Source organism: Ammospiza caudacuta, chromosome 6, assembly GCF_027887145.1.
Source record: "Ammospiza caudacuta isolate bAmmCau1 chromosome 6, bAmmCau1.pri, whole genome shotgun sequence".
NCBI classification, from domain to species: domain Eukaryota; kingdom Metazoa; phylum Chordata; class Aves; order Passeriformes; family Passerellidae; genus Ammospiza; species Ammospiza caudacuta.
The window spans coordinates 49,923,751-49,945,906 of record NC_080598.1 but is presented as its reverse complement, the minus strand read 5'-3'; the positions used below and the strand labels follow the sequence as shown (position 1 = coordinate 49,945,906).

The 22,156-nt window shown below is 39.3% G+C and overlaps 2 protein-coding genes across 3 annotated transcripts; both read left to right on the top strand.

Annotated features, from left to right (window-relative positions):
* The first annotated feature begins 7 nt into the window (after positions 1–7).
* Positions 8–2,944, top strand: NDUFB1 (NADH:ubiquinone oxidoreductase subunit B1). 2 transcript variants are annotated; one of them, XM_058807434.1, is made up of 3 exons: positions 8–78; positions 1,329–1,473; positions 2,630–2,944. In XM_058807434.1, the coding sequence occupies exons 2-3, from the start codon at positions 1,334–1,336 to the stop codon at positions 2,664–2,666; spliced, it is 177 nt and encodes a 58-aa protein (XP_058663417.1). In that variant the 5' UTR covers positions 8–78; positions 1,329–1,333; the 3' UTR covers positions 2,667–2,944. The 2 variants fall into 2 exon arrangements, with proteins under 2 accessions (XP_058663417.1, XP_058663418.1); XM_058807435.1 differs by having other exon boundaries at positions 14–78; positions 1,332–1,473.
* Positions 2,945–3,930: 986 nt separating this feature from the next.
* On the top strand, positions 3,931–20,543 carry ATXN3 (ataxin 3). Its single transcript, XM_058806444.1, has 11 exons — positions 3,931–4,038; positions 6,682–6,846; positions 7,367–7,411; positions 8,685–8,770; positions 9,202–9,268; positions 11,201–11,288; positions 11,538–11,670; positions 12,718–12,893; positions 13,299–13,422; positions 14,148–14,236; positions 14,780–20,543. Exons 1-11 carry the CDS (start codon positions 4,015–4,017, stop codon positions 14,872–14,874), a joined length of 1,092 nt encoding a protein of 363 aa, XP_058662427.1. The 5' UTR covers positions 3,931–4,014; the 3' UTR covers positions 14,875–20,543.
* The last annotated feature ends 1,613 nt before the right edge of the window (positions 20,544–22,156 follow it).

Sequence of the window (22,156 nt, the reverse complement as noted above, 5' to 3'; positions counted from 1 at the left end):
CGCAGCCCGTGGTCTCGCCCGGCCCGCCGTTCCCGGTGCCCTTGGCGCGGCCGCTGCGGCTCCCGGTGCTGAGCAGCGGTAATGGCGGGGTCGCGGCGGGGCGGGAGCGGCGCTGGGGGTGGGAGCGCTGTCGGAGCTCTCTGGCAGCGCCTCGCTCCGTCTCCTACCCCTTCGGCCGGGACACGGCGGGTGGGAGCGCTTCTCAGCGTAGGGCTTCATGGCGCTGTTGCCCCTGGAGGGGCGGTCGGGGTCCCGGGCAGGCCGGGGCGGCTCGGCCGTGTCGCGATGGGGCCGTGTCGCGAGTCAGCGGCCGTGTCGCGAGTCAGCGGCCGGGGCCGGGCCGGGGGGTCCCGCCGGGGATGCGTGAGGGGCCGCCCCACAGCGGCCGCGGCGGAACGGCGGCGGTGCTCGCCCTCAGGGCCCGGCCGGAGCTCCGGGCCCGCTCCTGTGGGTGACAGACTGCGCTGGGATCGCGTGTAATTCCCTGGTCCGGAAGGGTTTGGTTGGGTCGGAAAGGTTTGCTGGGCCTCGTTAGTCTGGAGGAGAGAGCACTGCGAGGGGATTTTATTAATGTCTGTAAATATCTCAGAGGCGGGTGCCAGACTCTTTTCATTGGTGCCCAGCAACGCGGCAAGGAGCAATGGCCATAAACTAAAACACAAGAAGTTCTGCCTCAAGACGAGGATGAACTTCTAGAATTTGAGGGTGACAGAGTGCTGGAACAGCTGCCCAGAGAGGTCATGGAGTCTCCTTCTCCTCTCACATTCAGAAACCCCCTGGATGTGTTCCTGTGTCATCTCCTGCAGGTGATTCTGCCTTGGCAGAGAGGTTTGACTGGATGATCTCCAGAGATCCATTCCAGCTGTAATAATTCTGTCATTCTGTGATTTTAGAAATGTTCTTCCTTATTTCAGAAATGTCCTTTCTTATCTGGCAGCTCCCCACTAAATATACAACTTGTCTTTGAGGCTTGATACAGATAATAAAGTGTCCTTCTACAGGAATTGAGATTATGAAAGTGTTTCTAATGTTCTACAGAGCAGCAAACTTCTATAGAGTTGCTTTACTGAGTAAATTAAAGAGATGTTCTATTTCTCTCCTGTTTTAGGATGAAATCCTTTTTCCCAGGCTCAGCAGTTATCTTTATTTCTAAGAAACCCAGGTATGGGTTTGAGAACAGTATGTGTCTCCTAGGAAGTTTTTGATATTCCTCATGTGTATTATGTCATTGTAGAATCCTAATAAGTGAGAGTAAAGGTGCCAAGCATGCAACAGTTTCCAAGTGCAGATTTATTAGCACCTCTTACCCGTTCCACTTTTCTTTCCAGCAGTCATGGTGAATTTCGCCCAAGCTGTGCGTGAACACTGGGTTCACATCCTTGTTCCCTTAGGATTTGTGATTGGATGCTATTTGGACAGATGGAATGATGAAAGATTGTCTGCCTTCAGAAACAAGAGCTGCTTATATAAAAGGTCTGCTTTATGATGCTTCTTATATACATATATACTTATTTTTCAAAGTGTTTCTCAGTTCTTTTTTAGTTATGAATGTAACCAAAAAAAGGAAAGAAAGGCCTAAAAATATCAAGCATTCATGAAGTGTTTTAGGTCAGTAATACCTTCTGAAAATGGAATCTTTAGGAGCTACCTTCATGAAAGAAAGGATCATTAGGTGCTGTTAATGACTGTAAATCTCTTGGTCATGAGATATGGAAACCATGATTTTGACTTTATAACTTCAGCAAGAAACACAGTGCTTGAGTTTTAATCTTCTCTCTTAAATTTAAAATTATCACAGCACTTTTCAACCAAATTCTTTTATAATAATAGTGTGTTACTTCAAAATAATCACAAAGTTCTTGAAAATTAACATACATGCTGCTATATCTTCCCTGAATTATGTGATTTTATGCACTGATCAGTTTGGGTTTTCTGGCTGTGACTCCTCAGAAAACTTTCTGATTTCCATCAGAAAACTTCAGACACTGATTCATCTGTGTCAGTTTAATTCTGTATTAGATTATCAGGTAACAAAAGAAGAGGGGAGAAAAGTCATATTGCATAAAATGATAGTAGTAGTGCTATCAGTTTGTGTGCCAGTGGATTTTTTTTTCCAACTCTGGCCTCACCTAAATTAATTTTGAGTAAGAAAGAAAGCTTTTGACATAATCTACCCCCCTGGTATATTAGCACTTTTCTTAATGTATTTGTTAGTGAAGTTGGGCTGCTGTGTCAGCGTCTTGTAAAAATTCCTTCTTCTTTCACACCTCTCTTTCCCCTAAAGTAATAAATAATTATATTTCAAAGAGTTAGTATTTTTCATTTTGGATCCAGCTAAAAGTCTCCTAACTCCTTAGAAGTCAGGTGATCTGTGCTTCCAATTAAATGAATGGAAATCAGAGGACTCAATGCATTGAAGCTTTTGAAAGAAAGGAGGAAGTTTATCACTATGGAAAGATGTTTAACTGACAGCAATTGCAAGGAAAGTTAAATTTTTACATAAATCTCAAAATGAAGGTATTGTTGAATATAAACTAACACAAATAAGCACTTACATTTATTAATAATTATTCTAAAAAGAAAGATACTAATTTTAGTCTCTTCTGTCTTGTTTTTTTTTTCTACACAGGGAGTTGAAGCCTGGTGAAGAGGTGACATGGAGATAAAAGCTGATGATGAAAGGGAAGACATTTTTGTTTGATTCATCATCTTCCCTCACATATTGAAAGAACAGGAATATGGTTTTCACCCTGAGAGGATACTACAGTAAAGGACATCTGCAATTTATGTGCTAGTTTAATTTCTGGTGTTACTTTTTGAAGTTGATTTAATTACATAATTAATATGTGTTCAGGAATTCCATTAGTCCATAAGCGTTGAAAAAATTTTCTTCCCTACTCTGGAAAGGAGAGGAAGAAATATAGAATAAACTATGCAAAAATCATTTATGTTGAATATGGTGGTGTTCACAGGGGTCCCAGGACAAGGGAAGAGATGAGAACCTTGACTCCATGTTTCAGAAGGCTGATTTATTGTTTGGTGATATATATTATATTAAAAGAAAATTATATACTGAAGCTTACTAAAAGAAGAAAGGATTTCATCAGAAGGCTTGAAAGGAATAGAAAGGAATGAATAATAAAATCTTGTGGCTGACCAGAGAGTCCAAGACAGCTGGACTGTGATTGGCCATTAATTAAAAACAACCACATGAGACCAATTAAAGATGCACCTCTTGCATTCCACAGCAGCAGATAATTATTGTTTTTCTTTTCCTCTGAGGCTTCTCAGGAGAAAAATCCTGGCAAAGGGATTTTTCAGAAAATATCATGGCCACAGTTGTTATTGTTGTGTGTGGTGTGGAATGCATGTATTTATAGCTATTTCATGAGCTAGCCTTTAAGGGAACACTTCTATAATCCCAGAATGTGCTTGACAGCTACCGAACCTGGTTAAGTTTCTTTCTGGGTTTCTTCTGTAGGCTTGTTTGGAGTAGTGGTAAGCAGTTACTGCAGCTTTGTGAGCGGACCAGGAGGGTGCAAGGGGCTGGTGAGCAGGAGGAGCGGTGTCGGGCGCTGCTCCGCTCAGTGCGGGGTGAGCAGTACCGGGCCGGTGCGGGGAGGAGCGGCACCGGGGCCAGTGCGGGGTGAGCAGTACCGGGCCGGTGCGGGGAGGAGCGGCACCGGGGTCGGTGCGGGGCTCTCCGGCGGAGGAGCGGTGCCGGGAGAAGCGGTACCGGGGCCGGGGCCGGGATGAGCGAAGCGGCACCGGGGCCTGTGCGGGGCTCTCCGGCGGAGGAGCGGGCCGGCTCGTGTCGCTGCCGCGCGGGGGCGCTGGCGGACAGCAGCGGCGGCTCAGCCCGCCGGCCTCCTCCCCGGCAGGGGGCGCCAGCGCGGCGGCCGGGCCGGGCCGGGCGCAGCCAGCGAGGCCTGCCCTGCGCGGCAGGGCGGCGGTGGGCGCTGCGATTGGCCGGGCGGGTCACGTGCGGTGGGGGCTGCGGCCGCCACAGTAAACATGGAGTCGATCTTCCACGAGCGGGTGAGTGAGGGAGCGAGGGAGAGAGTGCGGGGGGACCGGGCGGGTCCCGCTGCCCGCCCGCCTTGGCTGTAGCGCCGTCGGTTGTGGCCGTCCGGGCCGCCGAGACGGGGGAGGCGCGCGAGCGCTCTCTGAGGAGCTGCTGGGGCGGTGCCCGGGCCTCCCGTCCCTGCGCTGAGCGCGGGGCAGTCCCCGGAGCCCCCGGGGTGCGCTCGGCCGGTGTCGGGCCGGGCCCCGCTGGCCCTCCCTGGCATCTCGAACCTTCGGCAGTGGCTTGTCCTCTGCCCCGGGGGAGAGCCGAGGCCTTCGCTCCACGGTGCCTGTGGCCCGTCCCGGCTGGACGCTGCCAGCCCTACAGGGAAAGGAGAGCTCGGACGTCCTCTTTAGCACGGGGTCTGCGTTCTGGGGAGTGCAGAAACAGCCCCAGGTGTGGGGAGGTGTGGGCTGCAGCTCGCATGGCAGAGAAATGAGTCCGAGGATAAGCAGGGGCGGGCAGGGCTGCCCGTGTGCTCTCAGAGCCGTCTCGTCACCCAGCCTGGCTTGGCTGTGCCTGTGTAATGAGCAGGGAGGGGGAGAGCCGCTGGAGAAATCGCAGTTTATATAGTGTGCTTCTGTGTGCCTCCTGTTTTGGAGAACAAATGCTGCTGTGAAATGCTGTGATTTATCCAGATTCGCAAATATGACCTATTTCTGTTCTAATGCTGTTCAAATTGTAATTGGATTTGTCCTTGCACTTTGCCAGTGTCTCTTCAACTTTGTTGTGTTAATCTTACTACTAGTTCTGTTACTTTGTTTTGTTATGTGGGATTGGTTTCCTTAAGAAGTCAAGTAAAATAGCTGTGTACTTTCCTTTAAAAAATTGCTGTTCTGAAATCCATAAAACCTGGGGAGCAGGTTTGGGTTTCAAAATTTGGTAAGTGTTGTGATGTTAAGTAGCTGCTGTTCAGAGGGTGAGTGTTGGATTTCAGCCGTGATGGCCTCTGCTTCAGTGACCTTCAGTGTGGCTTTGAAACCAGTTTAACAAAATGTACTCTTTTCTTACATGGCCTAGCTTATCACAGTACAAATTAACTTTTTATTGCTAAAATGTTTCCTTTTAGAGAAATTACTATGTAAGCATGTAATACAACTAATTTTCAGTGGTATTTTACTATCTCTCTGTTTCGAAACCAGTTTCATATTATTCTGGTGGGGAAGCCTGTGATTGTTGAGCAGGTTCTTCTGTCACAGTTTTGTCCAGCAGTAGGGATGTGCTCCCAGAGGGACAGAAGCTGCTGTTTGCTCATGAGTTCCTTGCTGCAGGGAGGGCATGAGCTGGAGGAGGAAGCCTGGCTGGACAGCCAGCGTAGCTTTGGTAACTCATTGCTCAACAGAGCGGTGAAGCCATAGGAAGGTTCTGGAGTAAAGGGAACTTTCGAGGTTTCAGCTGTAAGGGAGATCATGGGGGAGTTCTGCATATGATTTGTTTGATGCTTTTATGGAATTTTAAACAATATTCTTCAAAGGCAGATTTTTTTATTCTTAGTTTCTGTGGGTGTGGTTTGAGGGAGGCCTTGTCTGTTTGGTTTTTAACGAAGAGCATGTGCAGGAGAGTTCTTAATGTAAATAAAATGAAGACTGATTAAAACAGAGAAAAGCAGCATTTTAAAACTGATGTTACTTGTCTTGCACATGGAGTTGCTGTTATTTGTAGAAAAAGGTTGCTTTTCATGGGAAGCTGCTTTGGTTGGTTTACGTTGTGGTTTTTTTAACGAGGCTGTATTTTATCTCATATGTGAAAATGATGGAGCCTATCATGCATTCATTCAGATCAGAGATTTTTAAAATTTTTACTACAAAACCATGGCTGACATTGTTAATTATCTCTTTTAAAATTTGTGCTGATGTTTTAAAAATCTTACACTATGGTTCTGTTACCTGTAATGTGCTGGATATGTAACAAAATATCTGAAATGGTTTTTTATTTGAATCAATATCAATTGGTCTATCAATAAAAAAAAATCATTGTTTAATATGCTGAATGTAATATTTTGTTTCCCCATCATTCTTTTCAAGATTTTCAGACTAGTGGTATGACCTTAATTTATCTACTTCCTATATGTAAATTTCAAGTGGAAAAGGAGCTTTATTGTTAGTCCAGCACCTAATCACTTTCTCAGCAATAACGTGGAGAGCAGATTGTCAATAGCCACCCCTGGAAGAGAACAATAGTTAAAAAATATTGAGTGTCTGTTATAGCAAATGTTTGTTCTAGGAAGTAGGGATCTAAACTGTTTGATTTTCATGTATTGATGTTTGGGAAGAAGATAGAATTCATTGTTCTGATGGTTGTAGAGTCTCTGTGTGATTTGTTGGGTCATTAGGAATATTAATGGTGTTTTCAAAAGCAATTTTTACATGAAATTTATTTCCCTTAAAGAAATAAGGTAGTATGGATGTTGGCTTTTCTCCCATCAAGTTGATGGGAGGATTGTATTCTATAGCTTGCAGTGTAATACATTAAAAGAATGTCTGGTGTTCTGCAGGAGTGGGGAGGGCAGAAGTTTGCCAGAGTGAAACAGGTGAGTCTTTTTACAGAGTTTGCATCAGTCTGGGGTGATTTTTTTTTTTTCTTTTTCTATTGTTTTTTTTCTCTTTCATTATTAGCAAGAAGGCTCGTTGTGTGCTCAGCATTGTCTGAATAATTTGCTGCAAGGTGAATACTTTAGTCCTGTTGAGTTATCCTCTATTGCACAGCAATTGGATGAGGAAGAAAGGATGAGAATGGCAGAGGGAGGAGTATCTAGTGAAGAATACAGAACATTTTTACAGGTAAAATTATGTTCTTTTTAGGTTGCTTGATATTGCCGGAAATGAAATATTGTCTGGCACAGACCTATTCTTGCATAGCTAGACAAGGTTAATTTTCTAGTGCTGAAGCTTTTTAAATTTATAGGCCTTTTCATTCATGCATCTTAGATATGTCATTTTCAAATGTTACTAGTACAGCTTTACAATAATTTTACAAAAAGCTACATTACCTTCATCTTACAAGTAGGAAGATCAGGCGTGATGAGGAGGATCAATAATTTGCCTTTTGTTTTTGTAAGCCAGTATCAGATAGGAACAGAAATTCCCATGTCTGTCTGCCCTTTAAGCACCGAACATCTCTAAAGGTTTGAGTTTTAAATTAAAATGCCTATTTGGGGCATTGTAATCAGTCTTACAGATGAGGACATAAATCATTGCTTTAAGAATCTGCAGTTACATTTATCTTCACAGCTCAATTATTTTTGACCTTTTATGCTTATACCATTTTTCCCTTTTCTCCTTCCAACTTCACATCGAGCAGCAGCCTTCAGTAAATATGGATGATAGTGGATTCTTCTCGATTCAAGTAAGCACAGCTCTCTTCTGACACCATTTTCTGTTTATGCAATATATGTTCTTTTATGTAATTTAAACGGCATTGAGCTTTTCCATCCAGTTACCACTTTATGGCCTTAATGGGATTAAGTGCTGGAGTTCCAAATGTTCAGAGTGTTTTCCTTTAAGAACAGTGGCTTGCAGTTCTTCAGTTCATGGGCCTCAAATCCATGGGAGAAACATGGATTCAGGAACTGTGAAATTGCACCTGCTGGCAATAAGCTTGAGTTCTAAGCTGTTTCTTGTGGGCACTTCAGGTGTAGACCTTGGCTCCCAGGTGAAAAAGCATAATTCAGATTGCTTTCTCAAATTATAGATTGGAAAGCCCTTGGCAATGGTTACAGGGTTATCACAGTGATCTGAAGATTTTTCTTGGGTGTTTTTGGGTTTTTTAAGGCCATAGGGGAAGAGTAATTAATAATAAATACTTAAACCAGACCAACAGCAAAAAAAGTTTTGAACACCAAATTGGGGGTTTTGTCTAGATTAGAGCTCTAGGCATCTTTGGCTGTCTCCCAAGCTTTCAGTGGTACTTGTCAATGCTCCAGACTCCCTCAAGAGCTTCACTTCCTTACAGCCAAATGGGCTGGTTTTGTTTTTAACAAGAAACCATTAACAGTTTGGCTTTCCTGCTGTCTTTGGGCTGCTTCAGTAGCTGAAAAAAATGCTTCCTTGTTCTACTTTTTTGTCCTGTCATTGCTTTGTCATTTGAGGCACAGTTGGCTTGCTGAAAGGAATTAAAATCGTTAAAAGTTCTTACAGCCTTATTTCTTGTAGCTTTAAAGAGTTATTGTAAAAGAGTTGGTGCTCAGATCAATAAACTGACTGATCCTGTGATAATCCAGTGGTACAAAATTCCCAACAGTTACTGTGAAGAAAGATTGAGATTGTTTTGTGGGGAGGGGGAAGTAAGGGCAGAGCAGTGCATTGCAAGTAGAGAGATGATAACTACCAAAGTGTCTGTGGAAGGTGGAATGGCAGCTTTGTTTGGAGGAGTATGCTCGTTAACCAGCTGAATTAAATCCTAGTTTTGTTCCTTCTCCTTAGATAAGATGTGAGTGTTATGCTTGCACGGGGATTCATGACAGCTGCATTTTGAGTAATGTGATTCCTAGGTTTCCTGGCAATGTTTGAAATTAATTTTTATAAAAACAGTACAATTGTTTAGCACAGCTAAGATGCTTGCATTGCTTGAATTTAGATTTGAACTAGTCTGACTCATGAAAAGTGTTCTTTTTTGACAGGTTATAAGCAATGCCTTGAAAGTCTGGGGTTTAGAACTAATCCTCTTCAACAGCCCAGAGTACCAGAGGCTTGGGATTGATCCTATGTAAGACTCTTTTAGCACCTTGCTTTTATTTTACTGTACAAAATACTTTTTGTATTTTACATTTTAAATCTTTCTTTTAAATGGCTGTTTTATGCTCTGTTGCATTTTGATGTTTGTATTGCCCCTGGCTTTGATTCCTTTTCCTTTTTTTTTTCTTTTTGGGGGTGCATGAGAACATCTGTCCTCTGTGCCTTCATGGTATTTTAGTATCTGTGGCATCACAGATATATGGAGATTTCAGTGATATTGGCAACTTCCTGAATGTTATAAAAGCAGTATGAGTATTCTGTAATGTAGCATCAATAGTTGTATTACTGAAACTTTATTGTATTTAAGTTTGAATTAGTGATAGCAAAGATCTTAAACATTATTATGTACTCTGATTTTAGAGTATTTAATTTTATTTATATCTTTTGTTTTTCTTTTTACAGAAATGAAAAATCATTTATTTGTAATTATAAGGAACACTGGTTTACAGTTCGAAAGTTAGGAAAACAGGTGACACTGTCTTTTTTTATTTTAAAATTTACTTCAGAAATGGGTGTGGAGAAGTGGTTGCAAGTAGATTGTGCTTCCCTTTTGCAAGCTTTTGCTGCAGTTTGGTTTAATAGTATCCCATATTACAAAAAAAAAGGTAAATGTTTGTTTTATCACAAAAATGCCAGGCAGGTCATTGTAAATATTAGCCTGGGAAAAGACTGTAGGATCAGTTCCCTAGTGAATGTCCATTGGGGAGCTACAGCTCTGGTAGGGTCTTAGGTGACTTCTTAAGCTATTTCATATAAAAGCTTATGAGCTTTTATACAACATGAGCAGATTTGGTGTTTGGTTTTTTCAGGGTTTTTTTCAGAGAAAACATTCATGGAAAACAGGTTTAAGAGTCTATAATAGTGGGACAGGAATCTGTTTGCCCATTTGGTTCCATTTTGCAAGTTCTGTCTACTTATGTTGTCATCCAGATTTAAAAAATAAAGAAAAATTGCTTGTTAGTGAGAAAACTAAACTGTACTGTTTGGCTTTAGTTTAAAAGTATGGCTAATGTTTACAGGCACTTTTTGTTTATTTGATATCAAAAAGGTTGTCTTTAAATTATGCTTATTATGCAATGCAGCCATGATGGGGTGGAATTTTATGAGGGCATTCTAACCCAAGACATCCTAAGTTGGAGAGGGAATGCTTTTGTCCTCTTTTACCTGTGGCTTGAAACCACGTGAAGACAGTACTAGGTGTCTGTTATCTAGAGAGTAATGAGAAAATTTGACAAAATAGGTTGCTTCTCTTCTGTTACAGTTAAAGCAAAATTAGTTTAACAAAATTTTCTCCTCCATAATGTCTTTTAAAAGTTGCTATAGTCTGTCCATCAAATTTTTCACAGAACTTTTTATTCCCCTGCTCTTCTACACTGTTTGTCTTTTTACCCTTTGCTAGTGGCAAGGAGTGTTTTTGGCAAATGAAGATTGCATGACAGGGTGGTAGATAGTCACTTATATTGTTGTATGGGCCTGGCTGCAGGTGTGTGGATGCATATATGAAAGTTTGGGTAGATCAGTGCATTTCTGTGAGAATGGAGATAAAATTCTCCTTCCACTAAGTCAAATGGTGCTTTCTGGTTAAAACTGTATAATACTGAATGAGTAGGTCTCAAAAAAGTTCTTTAGCTACATTGGAATTATATATGGAGGCTTAAAGGTAGAGTATTTTGTTTCACATTGAATATATTTTCTCTCTAGAAGTTTGATGTAAATTTTATGTAAGTAAGTAATACTGTTTCTCTTTAGAAGTATTATAAATTACTAGTTATGGTCTTTGGGTAACTAGAAATGAATTGTGTATGTTTATGTGAAGGTGTTCCCTGTTGTAATACAGTGCTGTATTCTCAGAACACTAAATTTGAGTAATTTTTTTGTTAATTTAAGTTTAAAAATTATCTGAGAGAAGGGTAAACACTACTTTTAAGCATCACTAGCTATTGAAGGTGTAATGTTCCATGAAAGTATTTAATTGAAATAATAGAATGTCTGTTTTCTGTGTCTATTTCTTAACACATAGCATTAATTGATGAAGGGTTTCTTACTGCATTAGTCTCAGGTTTAAAACTAGGATTAAGCAGAATTTTAGAATGATATCTGAAATAAAACAAAATACAGTAGTTAAAGATTACCTGGTTTAATGTGTTTCCCTGGTACCAGTGTTCAATAATGTGAGAGAGCATGCAGTAATTTCCACACTTCAGATGTCCTGTTAGAGTATTTGAAGGATAATGTTTAGCAGTAAAGGTATTATGCTTCAAAACACTTAAATTTGATAATTTATTTTACTATATTTATTTGGATATTCCATAATAAAAAATTACCATAATGTACAGGAATGGATTACCAAGGAATCTTCATGCTAATTTGTTCTCTCAACCTTTTTTTTTCTTAATTACAGTGGTTTAACTTGAACTCTCTCTTGATGGGTCCAGAACTAATATCAGATACATATCTTGCACTTTTCTTGGCTCAATTACAACAGGAAGGTAATAGTAACTTGCAGATGTTAAATCTCATTAATTAAAAGTAGGTAATAATCATTATTTCTTACAGCTTACATATTCAGTTAACTACCCTTAATTTTATGATTGAAAGAGTGAAATAACCCAAGTCCTTATAATAAAAGGTAGAGTCTTACATCTTAAATTGCACATGATTGTATTCCATATAGTGTGCATTTTAAAGTGCTTGTATATGAACTTTAATGCTTTAGACTTACAATTTCTTTTTCTCAGGTTATTCCATATTTGTAGTGAAAGGTGACCTGCCAGACTGTGAGGCTGATCAGCTGCTGCAGATGATTCGGGTACAGCAGATGCAGCGACCAAAACTGATTGGAGAAGAGGCAGCACAGTCAAGAGATCAGAGGTAAGGTAAATAAAGATTTTATTTTAATCATGTTCAGTGTGATTGGTTTGTAATTTGGAAGTAACAAGAAGTACCTTTAGTTCAATGTGCACTGCTGTTGCACACATGAAAAGCAATTTGATGGGCAGCAAATGGTGTATTTTTAAGTGGACAAAAGCTGGCTTGATGGGCATTGAGTCTTTCCATGTGCATAAGCATATCATAGTGCAGATTTTTGACTTAGGGAGGAAAATGGTGTAGCAAATCTTATAAACTATGGTTAATAGTAATTCTTTTATAATTAAGACTGGTTTGTGCATTCTGTCATAAGTAGAAAAGAATGAGAAACTGGTATTTGAATTCCGCATCATATAAATCATACAGCATTCCCTTTTGGAATAATTTTGCTGTAACATTGTGGTGCTGCTCATTTTTGATGCGTTCTGCTAATATAAAACATGCTTTAAAGCATATAAAATTAGTACTTGATGCACTTCTGCAGTCATTTCACTGAATTTTCATAGTGAACAAATTGCATACTGATAAAAAGGCTTTAGGCTTCTCAGAAGAATTCATTACTTTTTTCCCCTTTGTAAAGTTGAACTGCTGTTGTAAATTGATGGAATAATTAGCAGTAACATGGAAAGTGTGTACAGTTTACATGGGTTCTGTTGCTTTAGTGTGGCCTTCAAGGCCTCCTTGAAGGTCTCCTGAGAAGGAGACCGTATGCACTCTTTTCTGCTTGTGTCACTGTTTAAATAGCAGTAGGTTGGAATAACATGTATCATGGCTTTTTGTGGGCTTATCATTTTTGAAAATTTACTATCTTAACAGCTTCTTGTCAACATGTGCATTGCTTTAGAGGTCAATGTGTGGCAAATATATGTTATTTTGTGACTTTTCGTTTTTCAGGAAAATACTTGTTTATGTAACGGACTTTCACAAGAAAAATGTTTTTCCCAAAGTTAAACCTAGAGTTAAATTGGTAGAATGTACTAATTTAAACCTCATGATAAAATGTAATATAATTTCTGTCTGAATTTTGCTATGAATGTATGAATTTCACAGGCTATCCCGAGGTGATGTGGACCAAGCAATAGAAGTTAACCATCCTTTTGATGGAACAGGCATGTTAGATGAAGATGAAGAGAATTTTCAGAGAGCCCTGGCTCTAAGCAGGCAGGAAATTGATATGGAGGATGAAGAGGCTGATCTTCGCAGAGCCATCCAGCTCAGCATGCAAGGTGCAGTGCTCATCTCAATTTCTTACAGTGCTTTAAGCAGCTCCTGGAGTCAGTTTGTCAGGCAATTTTTCCAGCATGTGTCACCATCTCTGGAAAGACTGGTTTGAGGCATGGAAGGACAATCCAGGATTGCATGTAACTATCTCCCTCCTGCTTTTTAAAAAGTTGTAACTTGGATGTTGTCATTGATTGTTAGGAAGGAAGAACAAATTGACAAAGGGTAGGAGGAAAGGGAAACAGTCCTAAGGTGAGGTGAAGAGAAATTATCAAGCAAAGTCCTTCTAGGTGCTTAGATCTCAAAAAAGTCTTTCTTCTTCTCAAGTTTGAGGACATTTTTTAAGTTATATTTTATTTACTAACTTCATTTTACTATAATTAGTAGGATCTGGCATGTTCTGCTTTCAGGCAGCCGTCGAAGTGAGCTCTCAGGCTCATCACCACAGAATGTGCCTCAGCCATCTCACAGCAGTCAGACAGAGTCCCTTTCCTCAGAAGAGCTGCGAAGGAGAAGACAAGCATATTTTGAAAAGTAAAGTAGCTGATAGAAAACTGCATGTGGAAGTACATGTATTTTTCAGTGCTTTTGGGGTGTGGATGTGTTTCTTACTGAGGTCCAGCTCAAATTTTCTGTCTTAATATGATTTCCTAACAGTACCTGTATTTTACTATTCTCAGGTGGTTCCTACAGAGAAACCTTTAGTAAGAGTGTTTGTTAATAATGCAGTAGTCTTGTTATTACTGCAAGTCTTGTGAAGAAAGAAAAGAAAACGTTATAGGAGTATTTTAAATGAAATCCTGTACATTTCTGCAACTACCTTCTCAAAAAAAAGTATTATTTCTGTAAGACTCTGCTTTGGGTAATGATGCATGTGCATCACATAAAAACATTGTACATATTTTATGTTACTGTTCTGGTGTATCTTCTTACTAGATAGTTGAGCTATTGTAGCTTTTCCTTATCTCTGTCTTACAGTAATAGAGGAAATAAAGACCAGGGAGAAATGCTATGGATGGGAGGAGTTAGACTGCACATGGTAGGATAAGAATGCAGAGCTACCAAATCCTGGGAAAATAGTCTTGTGGCTTGGAATATAATACTGGGAAGATTATATCTGAAGGTTAGCAGGGTGAAATGATGAAAGAGATTTTGGGCACAGGGGTGTTATTGTGTACCAAACAGCTTCTACTTCTGACTTGACTCACGTCTCATACTGATGTTAATCTTATTCTCTTACAAATATATGACACTTTCAGACAGCAACAACAGCTACAGCAGCAAAATCAGACTCCAAACCTACAGGACAAAGCAACTCTTAGTTCAAGCACTCCAGAATCTGGCCCAGGTATTGTTTTTTAACCTTGGATTCAACACTGAAATGTGTCTTCTTCATCTTTGTGTTGTTTGTTAATTTTCCTTCCCTGCCTGCTTTGCACTTGAGCAGCCATTCAGATTGTGTATTAGAGCCATTACTGTATTGGCAGTGAAGGAAAGAATCAGTTTCCTGAAAAGCCTGTTTCCATTTGAATGTCAATATCCCATTTCAAATTTAGACCATTGCTATTACCCCAACTGTTTGTTTTCTAAATTTATTTTAAAGTTGTGGAACAACTTGCAATAGTATCTGACAAAATTACTGGAACCAGTTTAGAGAAGACCATGTGTAGACCTTACCAGTGGCAGGTATTGGTGATCCAAAACCGGTGTATATTGTTACAAACTGACTTTTGGTGAAAAACTGTTTGCAAAATGTTCAGTGACTTTGAAAACAAAACCAGTTTTGTCAGTGGGGTAGGAAAAGGTGGGTGTGGACGAAAACAACAAAAGCATTTAACTATAATTAAGAACTGTGAATTTATTACAGCTTGTATGCATGTATTGTCTTTAGGAGGAGATATGAGTGAAGAAGACATGCTTCAAGCAGCCATGAATATGTCTCTGGAGTCTGTCAGAAACCACTTGAATTCAGAAGAGGAGAAATAACCTCATTTTTTCCCTCTTATTGACAAAACGCTAAGTCTCCATTAAAATTCTACTGTGTGGATGTTGCACAAGCAGGGTTCATTTCAGAGTTCTGGAAGCAGGAATGAAAGGGGGGCTGCTGGAGGTCAGTTTAGAGAGGATCTGCAAATACAAAAAAGATTGCACTAATTTAGAGAACTGTAGCACTCCTACAAAACATCTGCTCGCAAGAGTAGCGGTGTTAAAATTACTGGAACCATTCACACAAAGTTAGACAAGGGTAGCAGCTGTAACTTCAAAAAGTAAAGCTTTTAAAGCTTGCATTAAAAAAGCAAGTTTAAATTGTTTTGAAGAATTCTATAGAAGATACAAATGGTGCTGAAAACAGCATCAAATTATTTTCTTCAGTACTAATGGAAAAACAGATACCAGTAATAAGTTATGCTCATAAATTATTTTTAATAGATCACTCTAAAATGGAGAGAGTAATTAAATTCCAGTTATCTTAAATAATTTATTTTGTGATTGTTTATTATGAACGACTTAATGTCAACTTTTTGATCCTGCTGTCCACTTTTGAAATGATCCATTCTGCAGGAGAAACAAAAACTCATAAATTTCATACTTTTCAATTCAAGACAAAATTGTATTGTTGACTATAATGTTATTTCTGAGTCTTTCAGTGATTTCTGACTTTGTAACAATTCTTGGTTTAACCTTCAATTCCAATTGTAAATTTTAGGTCTGTGTTTAACATACTGTCTTTTAGCAGATAACTTGCCTTATTTGGCTTGGGGTTTTGTTGTTCTTGTTTGTTTTTAATTATTGTTTTCTTATGTTCTTTCTCGTTAAAGCCACTTTCTTTTTACTTCAAAAGCAGCATATACTCAATTGGGTTTAGCAGGTTTTCTTTTCTACCTCTTCCAGAGAATTTTCCTCTTCAAGCTCAACCCTTTATTCTGGCCTTTCAGTATGAAAGAGCTGTAACTGAGTCTAGGAGAAAATAGGAGGGGGTTTAGGTGCCATAAAGTCAGTGCCACACACAAAGATGCACTCCTGCAATCTGAAATGACCCCTGTTCAAGTAGCTCTTTTAAGAATGAATATTTATGCCTGTGTGGATGTTCTTTCTGAAATGCTTTCCATGAGTGTCTGTCAGAATGTTGCAGTTTTTTCAGGAATGGCCTTTATTCACGCACCTTACAATTTTTTATTACGTTGTTTCTGATCCTGAGAAAAATTGGGAAGCAAAGTATGTGAGATGGCTTATGCTACTGGTTGTAAGACATTTGCTTTGATATCCAGGATGAATGTGTAACAGGATGACCAAACCTGACCTTGAACTTCAGTGCAACAAAAGAGAGATGTTTCATTTTCTTAAATGGTGCTTGAAATACAAATTCTGTTTACATATAAATGATATGGAAATATGTTGTAGATAGAGTATATAAGCTGTAGTCCAGTTAAAGCATTAACAGTTAGCACAGGCATTCTAAGAATCTTTCAAAGATAACCCCAAATTTCTTTATCAAAAAATTCTCAAGTTACATCTTTGCACAATAGTAACACTTAATAAAATTAGTAGGAAATGAATGCTAGCTAGATGGATATACACATTCAGCATCAAGTAGTACTGTACATGAAAGGGCTCTTACCTCTCAGTAAAGATTTGTTTACAGCAATGGTTTCCTGATAGCTTGGGATATTAATATAGTATGCATAGTTGAGCTAAATTCTGTTTTTCTTATCTATGTGCTGGATTTTCACCAATGTCACCAGAACCACTGGTATGTGTTACACAGTTTGGATTTTGACATGAGACAGCACTACTTTTTAAAAACTGATTTTTGTATTTTTAAAATAATCCTGTCATCCACATTACAATTATTTGTGATGTCTCAAATTAATATAGCTAAACAATTACTTTAAATGTCCATGTATGCATATGCCATTTTGAAATGCTGTATTTTTCAGGGTGTGATTTTTTGCTTTCAGTTTGAAATTTCTGTGAAACTGAAAGCAAGAAAGGTGTCTAAAGCACTGATTTTTTTTTTCTCATCTGTCAATTAACCACAGCTTAATTTTCCTTTCTTGGTTGTGCCATAAACTAATTCTGAAATAAGACTCATTTTTATAAATAGATTGGCAAGCTGATGCCAGTATTTGGAACTCGGACCTTTTATTCTCTCTTATAAGAACATAATAAAAATATTATTTCTAGCTCTAGCAGCCCTATATTAAAAAAACCCCAAAAACTCAGCCCCTTAAATCTCACTGACCCTAACCCAGGCCAACTACATGATTTTATAATCACTAAAACATGGAGGTTTGCCTTTGAACTTTCATGTCACATCATAAATCACTTCATCACCCCAGTATTTTAATATGGAAGAAATAAAATGTCAGTGCCTGAAAGGCACAGCTGAGTCAGTGATCACAGGGCCAACTGTTTTCCTTTCTATGGAGAAATGCTGTCAGTCAGCAAATACCAGTTTGATTTTTAGAGAAATGTCAAGTTGAATGATGTAGGCATATCAATTAGACAAGCAGTTACCAGAGAGCAATTTAAGCTATGTCTGTTAATTAATGTGATTTTGTCACTGAAAAAGACCTAAACCAGCCAGTCCACCACTAACTGTAATGTTTCCAAGCACCACAGCTGCACCTCTTTTAAATAGCTTCAGGGAGGGGGCTCAACCACTTGCCTGGGCAGCCTGTTCCAATGGTGGACAACCTTTTCAGGGAAGAAACACTTCCTGGTACCCAAACTGAACCTCCCCTGGTGCAAACTGAGGCCATTTCCTCTCACCTTGTCACTTGTTACCTGGGAGATGAGGCTGACCCCCACCACACTACAACCTCCTTTCAGGGCTTGTAGGGAGTGACAGGGCCTCTGTTTGAACTGTACCCAAGGAAAAACTCATACTAATTGCTGACAGTACATTTTTTATAACCCAGGTCTCAAGTTCAAAATGTCTGGGCCTGCCAAGAAGCTGTCAATAAACTGCTGTCATTTTTTGGTGTTCATTCTTTCAGTGGTAAACAGTTATCAGTGTGATTTAACTATGCTTTTAATTTACTAATTTAGAGTGTACTTCTGGTGTTACCTACCCTGTCAAGCTGAAGGGTTGGGTTTTTTCCCATGTTATAGCTTTAGGCCAAAGTCCATTGTAAGGGAGCAGACATTGGTTTTTGTTGGTGGGTTGTTGTTTTTTTTTTAATTATAGAATTATATTTGATGGAATTTTAGGCTTCATTCATTCAACAGACTTTACTGTTTTCCAGTGAATGGTCCATGTGACATAAGTTATGGTTTTGTGCCAGTAAAAATAAAAGGGGCAGGAGTAATACAATAAATGTCTTTCATAATTGCTTCTCTGAGTATAATTCTACAAACTGCTTTCATGGTGTTACAGTGAAGGCAGGAGGAACAAGAGCTGTAATGCAGTCATGCTTGCATGCAGTTCTTGTTAGGCACAGCAAGTACAAATATGGGCTGTTTAAATGCTTACATTTTTCTAGACCTGAAACTAACACATGATATGATATGATGCTGGCTTACTTTAGCATTTGGGCTTCCTATGTCCTTCAAAGAACTGAAGCAAATTTAAGTGTAGTTTTCAGCTAAGGTACTTTTCTGACTTGTCATACTTCATTACTTTGCAGACTACTTCAAAATAACCAATACAAATGTAAATCTATGATGTGTTTTAGTGTTGGACTACTGCTTCTGTTACAAACTTACAGAATGGGGGGGATTAAAATTGCTTCTGCAGGTGTCTAGTAGACAAATAAAATTTGCAGGCTAGTTTGTCTTATTAGGAAACTGACTGGCTTAAAAATTAACATGTTACAGTTCTAAAATGTGACATTTTCTAGTATTAATTGGTTCAAACAATAATAAAAACATAAAATGGTGGCCTTGTACAGAAAAATACAGTATAGGGGAATAGGATCAGAGAATTAGAATTCAGGCTTACAAAGTAGTATTCTGCAGTTCACGTTACCAGCACTTCACTTTTAAAGGGATTGAAATAAGAATCCAAGGAAGAGAATAACTGATGTGGAAGCTTTTTTTAAGGGCTTAGGTAGAAAATTATGTTGTTTGCTTGGTAAGCCATTACTGTCTTGCATAGAACAAACTTAAGTCCTGGAAAATCTTGATAATTATTTACAAATCATTAAAAAAAAAAAAAAAAGAGAAAATATGTCCAATATGTAATAAATACATACCTATTCCATATACACAATCACTTGGTCAAGTGAGAACAATACTTAATACATTCAAACTGCCTGGGTCCAAATACTTACTTCTTCAGTTTAGAATTGGTAGCTTTGTCTTGTGTCTATGTTTTCATCTTAAAAGCATGAGCTCTTCTGCAATAAATTGTTTTAATCCTCATACACACATTTTGCCTTATTTGCATTTCAGAGATGGAGGGAATGCTGGAGTATTTAACCTGCCATACTCACCTTCTTCCCCAGTTACAGTTCTTCAGACAGTTAGTACCTGTGACTTTTCAACTGCTTTCATCAAATCAAAATACTTATATATTATTTTCTTTGTTAAGAAAAATAATTATAACTACAATTTTCTTTTAATCTCCCCCCATCCTCAGTGCAGCCACTGTTTGAATTCAGGAGGGAACTTCAGGAGGGAAAAAAGGGATGTAATACTTAAATGCCACTGTGCAAAAGCAAAATGAAAAAAAAAAAAAAAGAAGATAAAACCTTGATTTTGTCTTTAAAGCATGTAAGCTTTGATAAAATGTTACTTTTTGCTACATGAAACCCCCTGTGTACAAATCACTGTAGAGTTACGATTTTGTAAGGGAATAATTTTTCATCTCTTAACCTAATAGTTGTGTATTTTAGAAATAATTTTCAGTAACATTTTTTTGTCAAGACTGTTTTCATATCACATCTCTGGCTCTGGATTCCTGTATAATTTTGCCTATTTTGTGTATATAAAGCATAGAATACTGAAAAGATTTAAAAAGGGAAAGCTGAAATGCTTTGTCATTGTTTTGACTGGAAAATGGCAGCACTGTTCGATATTTTGAAAATGCTCTCCAAACAGGCATGAATATATATGGTTGTATTTGATATCACTTTTTTAAATAAATATGATTATAGCTTCTAATGTTTCTCTCAAGTATTTGCATATATGCTTTCCCTTACATGTGGATTGGACACAGAATCATCAAACATTGAACTCCTATCCCTGGTATCAGTGGGCTTTGCACCAGAGGTGTTTAGACACAGCAGTGGGATAGTTTTCTGTTGCTGACATTTCATCAACTCTGAGTCTTTGCATCTGTTGGTACTCCAAAAGTTGGGTAAAGATACTCCTGTTGAGGAAGGAAGTTGGTGCCAATTGTAGTTATGTTACATCTTTTTAAATTGTATGCTTTCTAATTTTTAAAGCTACAGTTTCCTGCTTTGCTGCCAGAATACTCATTCTTTTTGTGACACAATGCATTGCTCTTGTAGCTTAGTCAAAACAGAGTATACTGGATGATTTCCCTTACTAACAGTGGATGAAGTCAGCTAAAAAAAATTACTTGCAATGCTAAATAGTTTCTAGTTTGCAAGATTACTAATTAAAACGAGCAGTACTAAAAGTCTTCTGTGCTACTTTATTGACTACATCCCTTACTTGGCATTACAAAATTTACCACCATAAAAGACATTTTTATCATCGCTAAATATTTAAATGTCTGCAGGACATCTGTGATCTTAGTTGAAAAAATGCTGTTTTCCCATAAAAACTCTTTAGCCAAACTAAATGACACATCTTTACTGTCATGAGGACCCATATGGGCTTTGTTAAACCAATGATAAGGGGTATTTTGAGTATTGTAACTTTTCATCTCCGTTAAACCCAAAAGTGCAAATTAATAAAACTGATAAAGGTACATGCCTATATTTCATGCTATATCACAGCACTAGCACTTCCTACAATTCTGATGCCTTTTTTTTTAAGCCAGAAACAGATTTGAAGTGGTGCGTGATTGGTTTTACTGTGGATAATCGTAAGGGGGACAAGTATGCCATTAGATTAATATACTGGTGAAATCAGTTATAAACCTGATAGAAAAACTGTTCCATGAAGAGGGACAAGTCTTTATTAGAGAAGTTTTAACTTCTAAACTTCTGGAGCACTTACCATGCCCAGCCTTAGCATTGCCTGTGCATGGCAGAGGGCAGTAAAAGGTGATAGAGCATTGCAGGCCAGCCCTGAACCCTTCACCAAGCTCTGCAAAATCCTGTTTGGGGAGCAACAAGCAGGTTCTTCCATGTCTGTCTGGTAATGTTTGCCAGCTTGTAACTCCAGAGCCTGTGTTTTGTGCCTGCTGCATTCTCAGACTTCTAGAAAAGATTTCACCTGTGAAATGCTCTTCTCAGCTTCATTTTGCTGTTGATGTGGTGCTTTAATTACACCTCTTTTTATGTAGTTATCAATTTGAAACGGGCAGTGATCCAGCTGCTCTGTATTTTAAGTCCAGCATTATGTATATGTATAAACATATATGTAAATGTATAAATACATTTCCCTGTATTTATATCAGCATTTTTATAACTATCATTCTGAGGGATACAAAACTGCTTTTTGTGTAACAGTGCAGTACTCTTTGTAGTCCAAGTTTAAATACTTCGCTTGATAAAAAAACAGAAAGAACTTTGAATTGGAGCAGTTTTGGGGTTCTGGCTGGAAATACTACCAAGAATCACAGAATGGGTCAGGTTAGAAGGGACCACAGTGGGTGATCTGCTCCAACCTCCCTGCTCAAGCAGGGTCATCCTAGAGCAATGGCACCGAATTCAGATAAATCCCGAGTATCTCCAGGGAGGGAGCCTCCACAGCCGCTCTGGGCAACCCGTTCCAGTGAGCAGTCACTGCACAGTAAACAAGTCTTTCCTGATATTCAGATGGATCTTCCTGTGCATCAGCTTCTGCCCGCTGCAGAAACCTCGTCCTGTTGCTGGGCACCAGCGGGAAGAGCCCGGACGCGGCCCCTCGGCCCCTGTCCCTGAGATTCTGATAGACACCGACAGGGTCCCCTCAGTCTTCCCATTCCATTGCACTCCACGTACATCCAAAGCAGCCGGGGCTTCAAGATCTCGTGTGTGTTGTGGGAACAAACACAAACCGTGCCTCATCTCGTGCACAGCACACTGTTTTGCTCATGGCCCAGATCCACCCGATCGGGCGAGTTCCCGATAATCACACGGCGCTCCACGCCGCCATCCCGGCATCCCCTGCTCCCACCCACGCCATATCCGCCTCCGAGGCGGCGCTC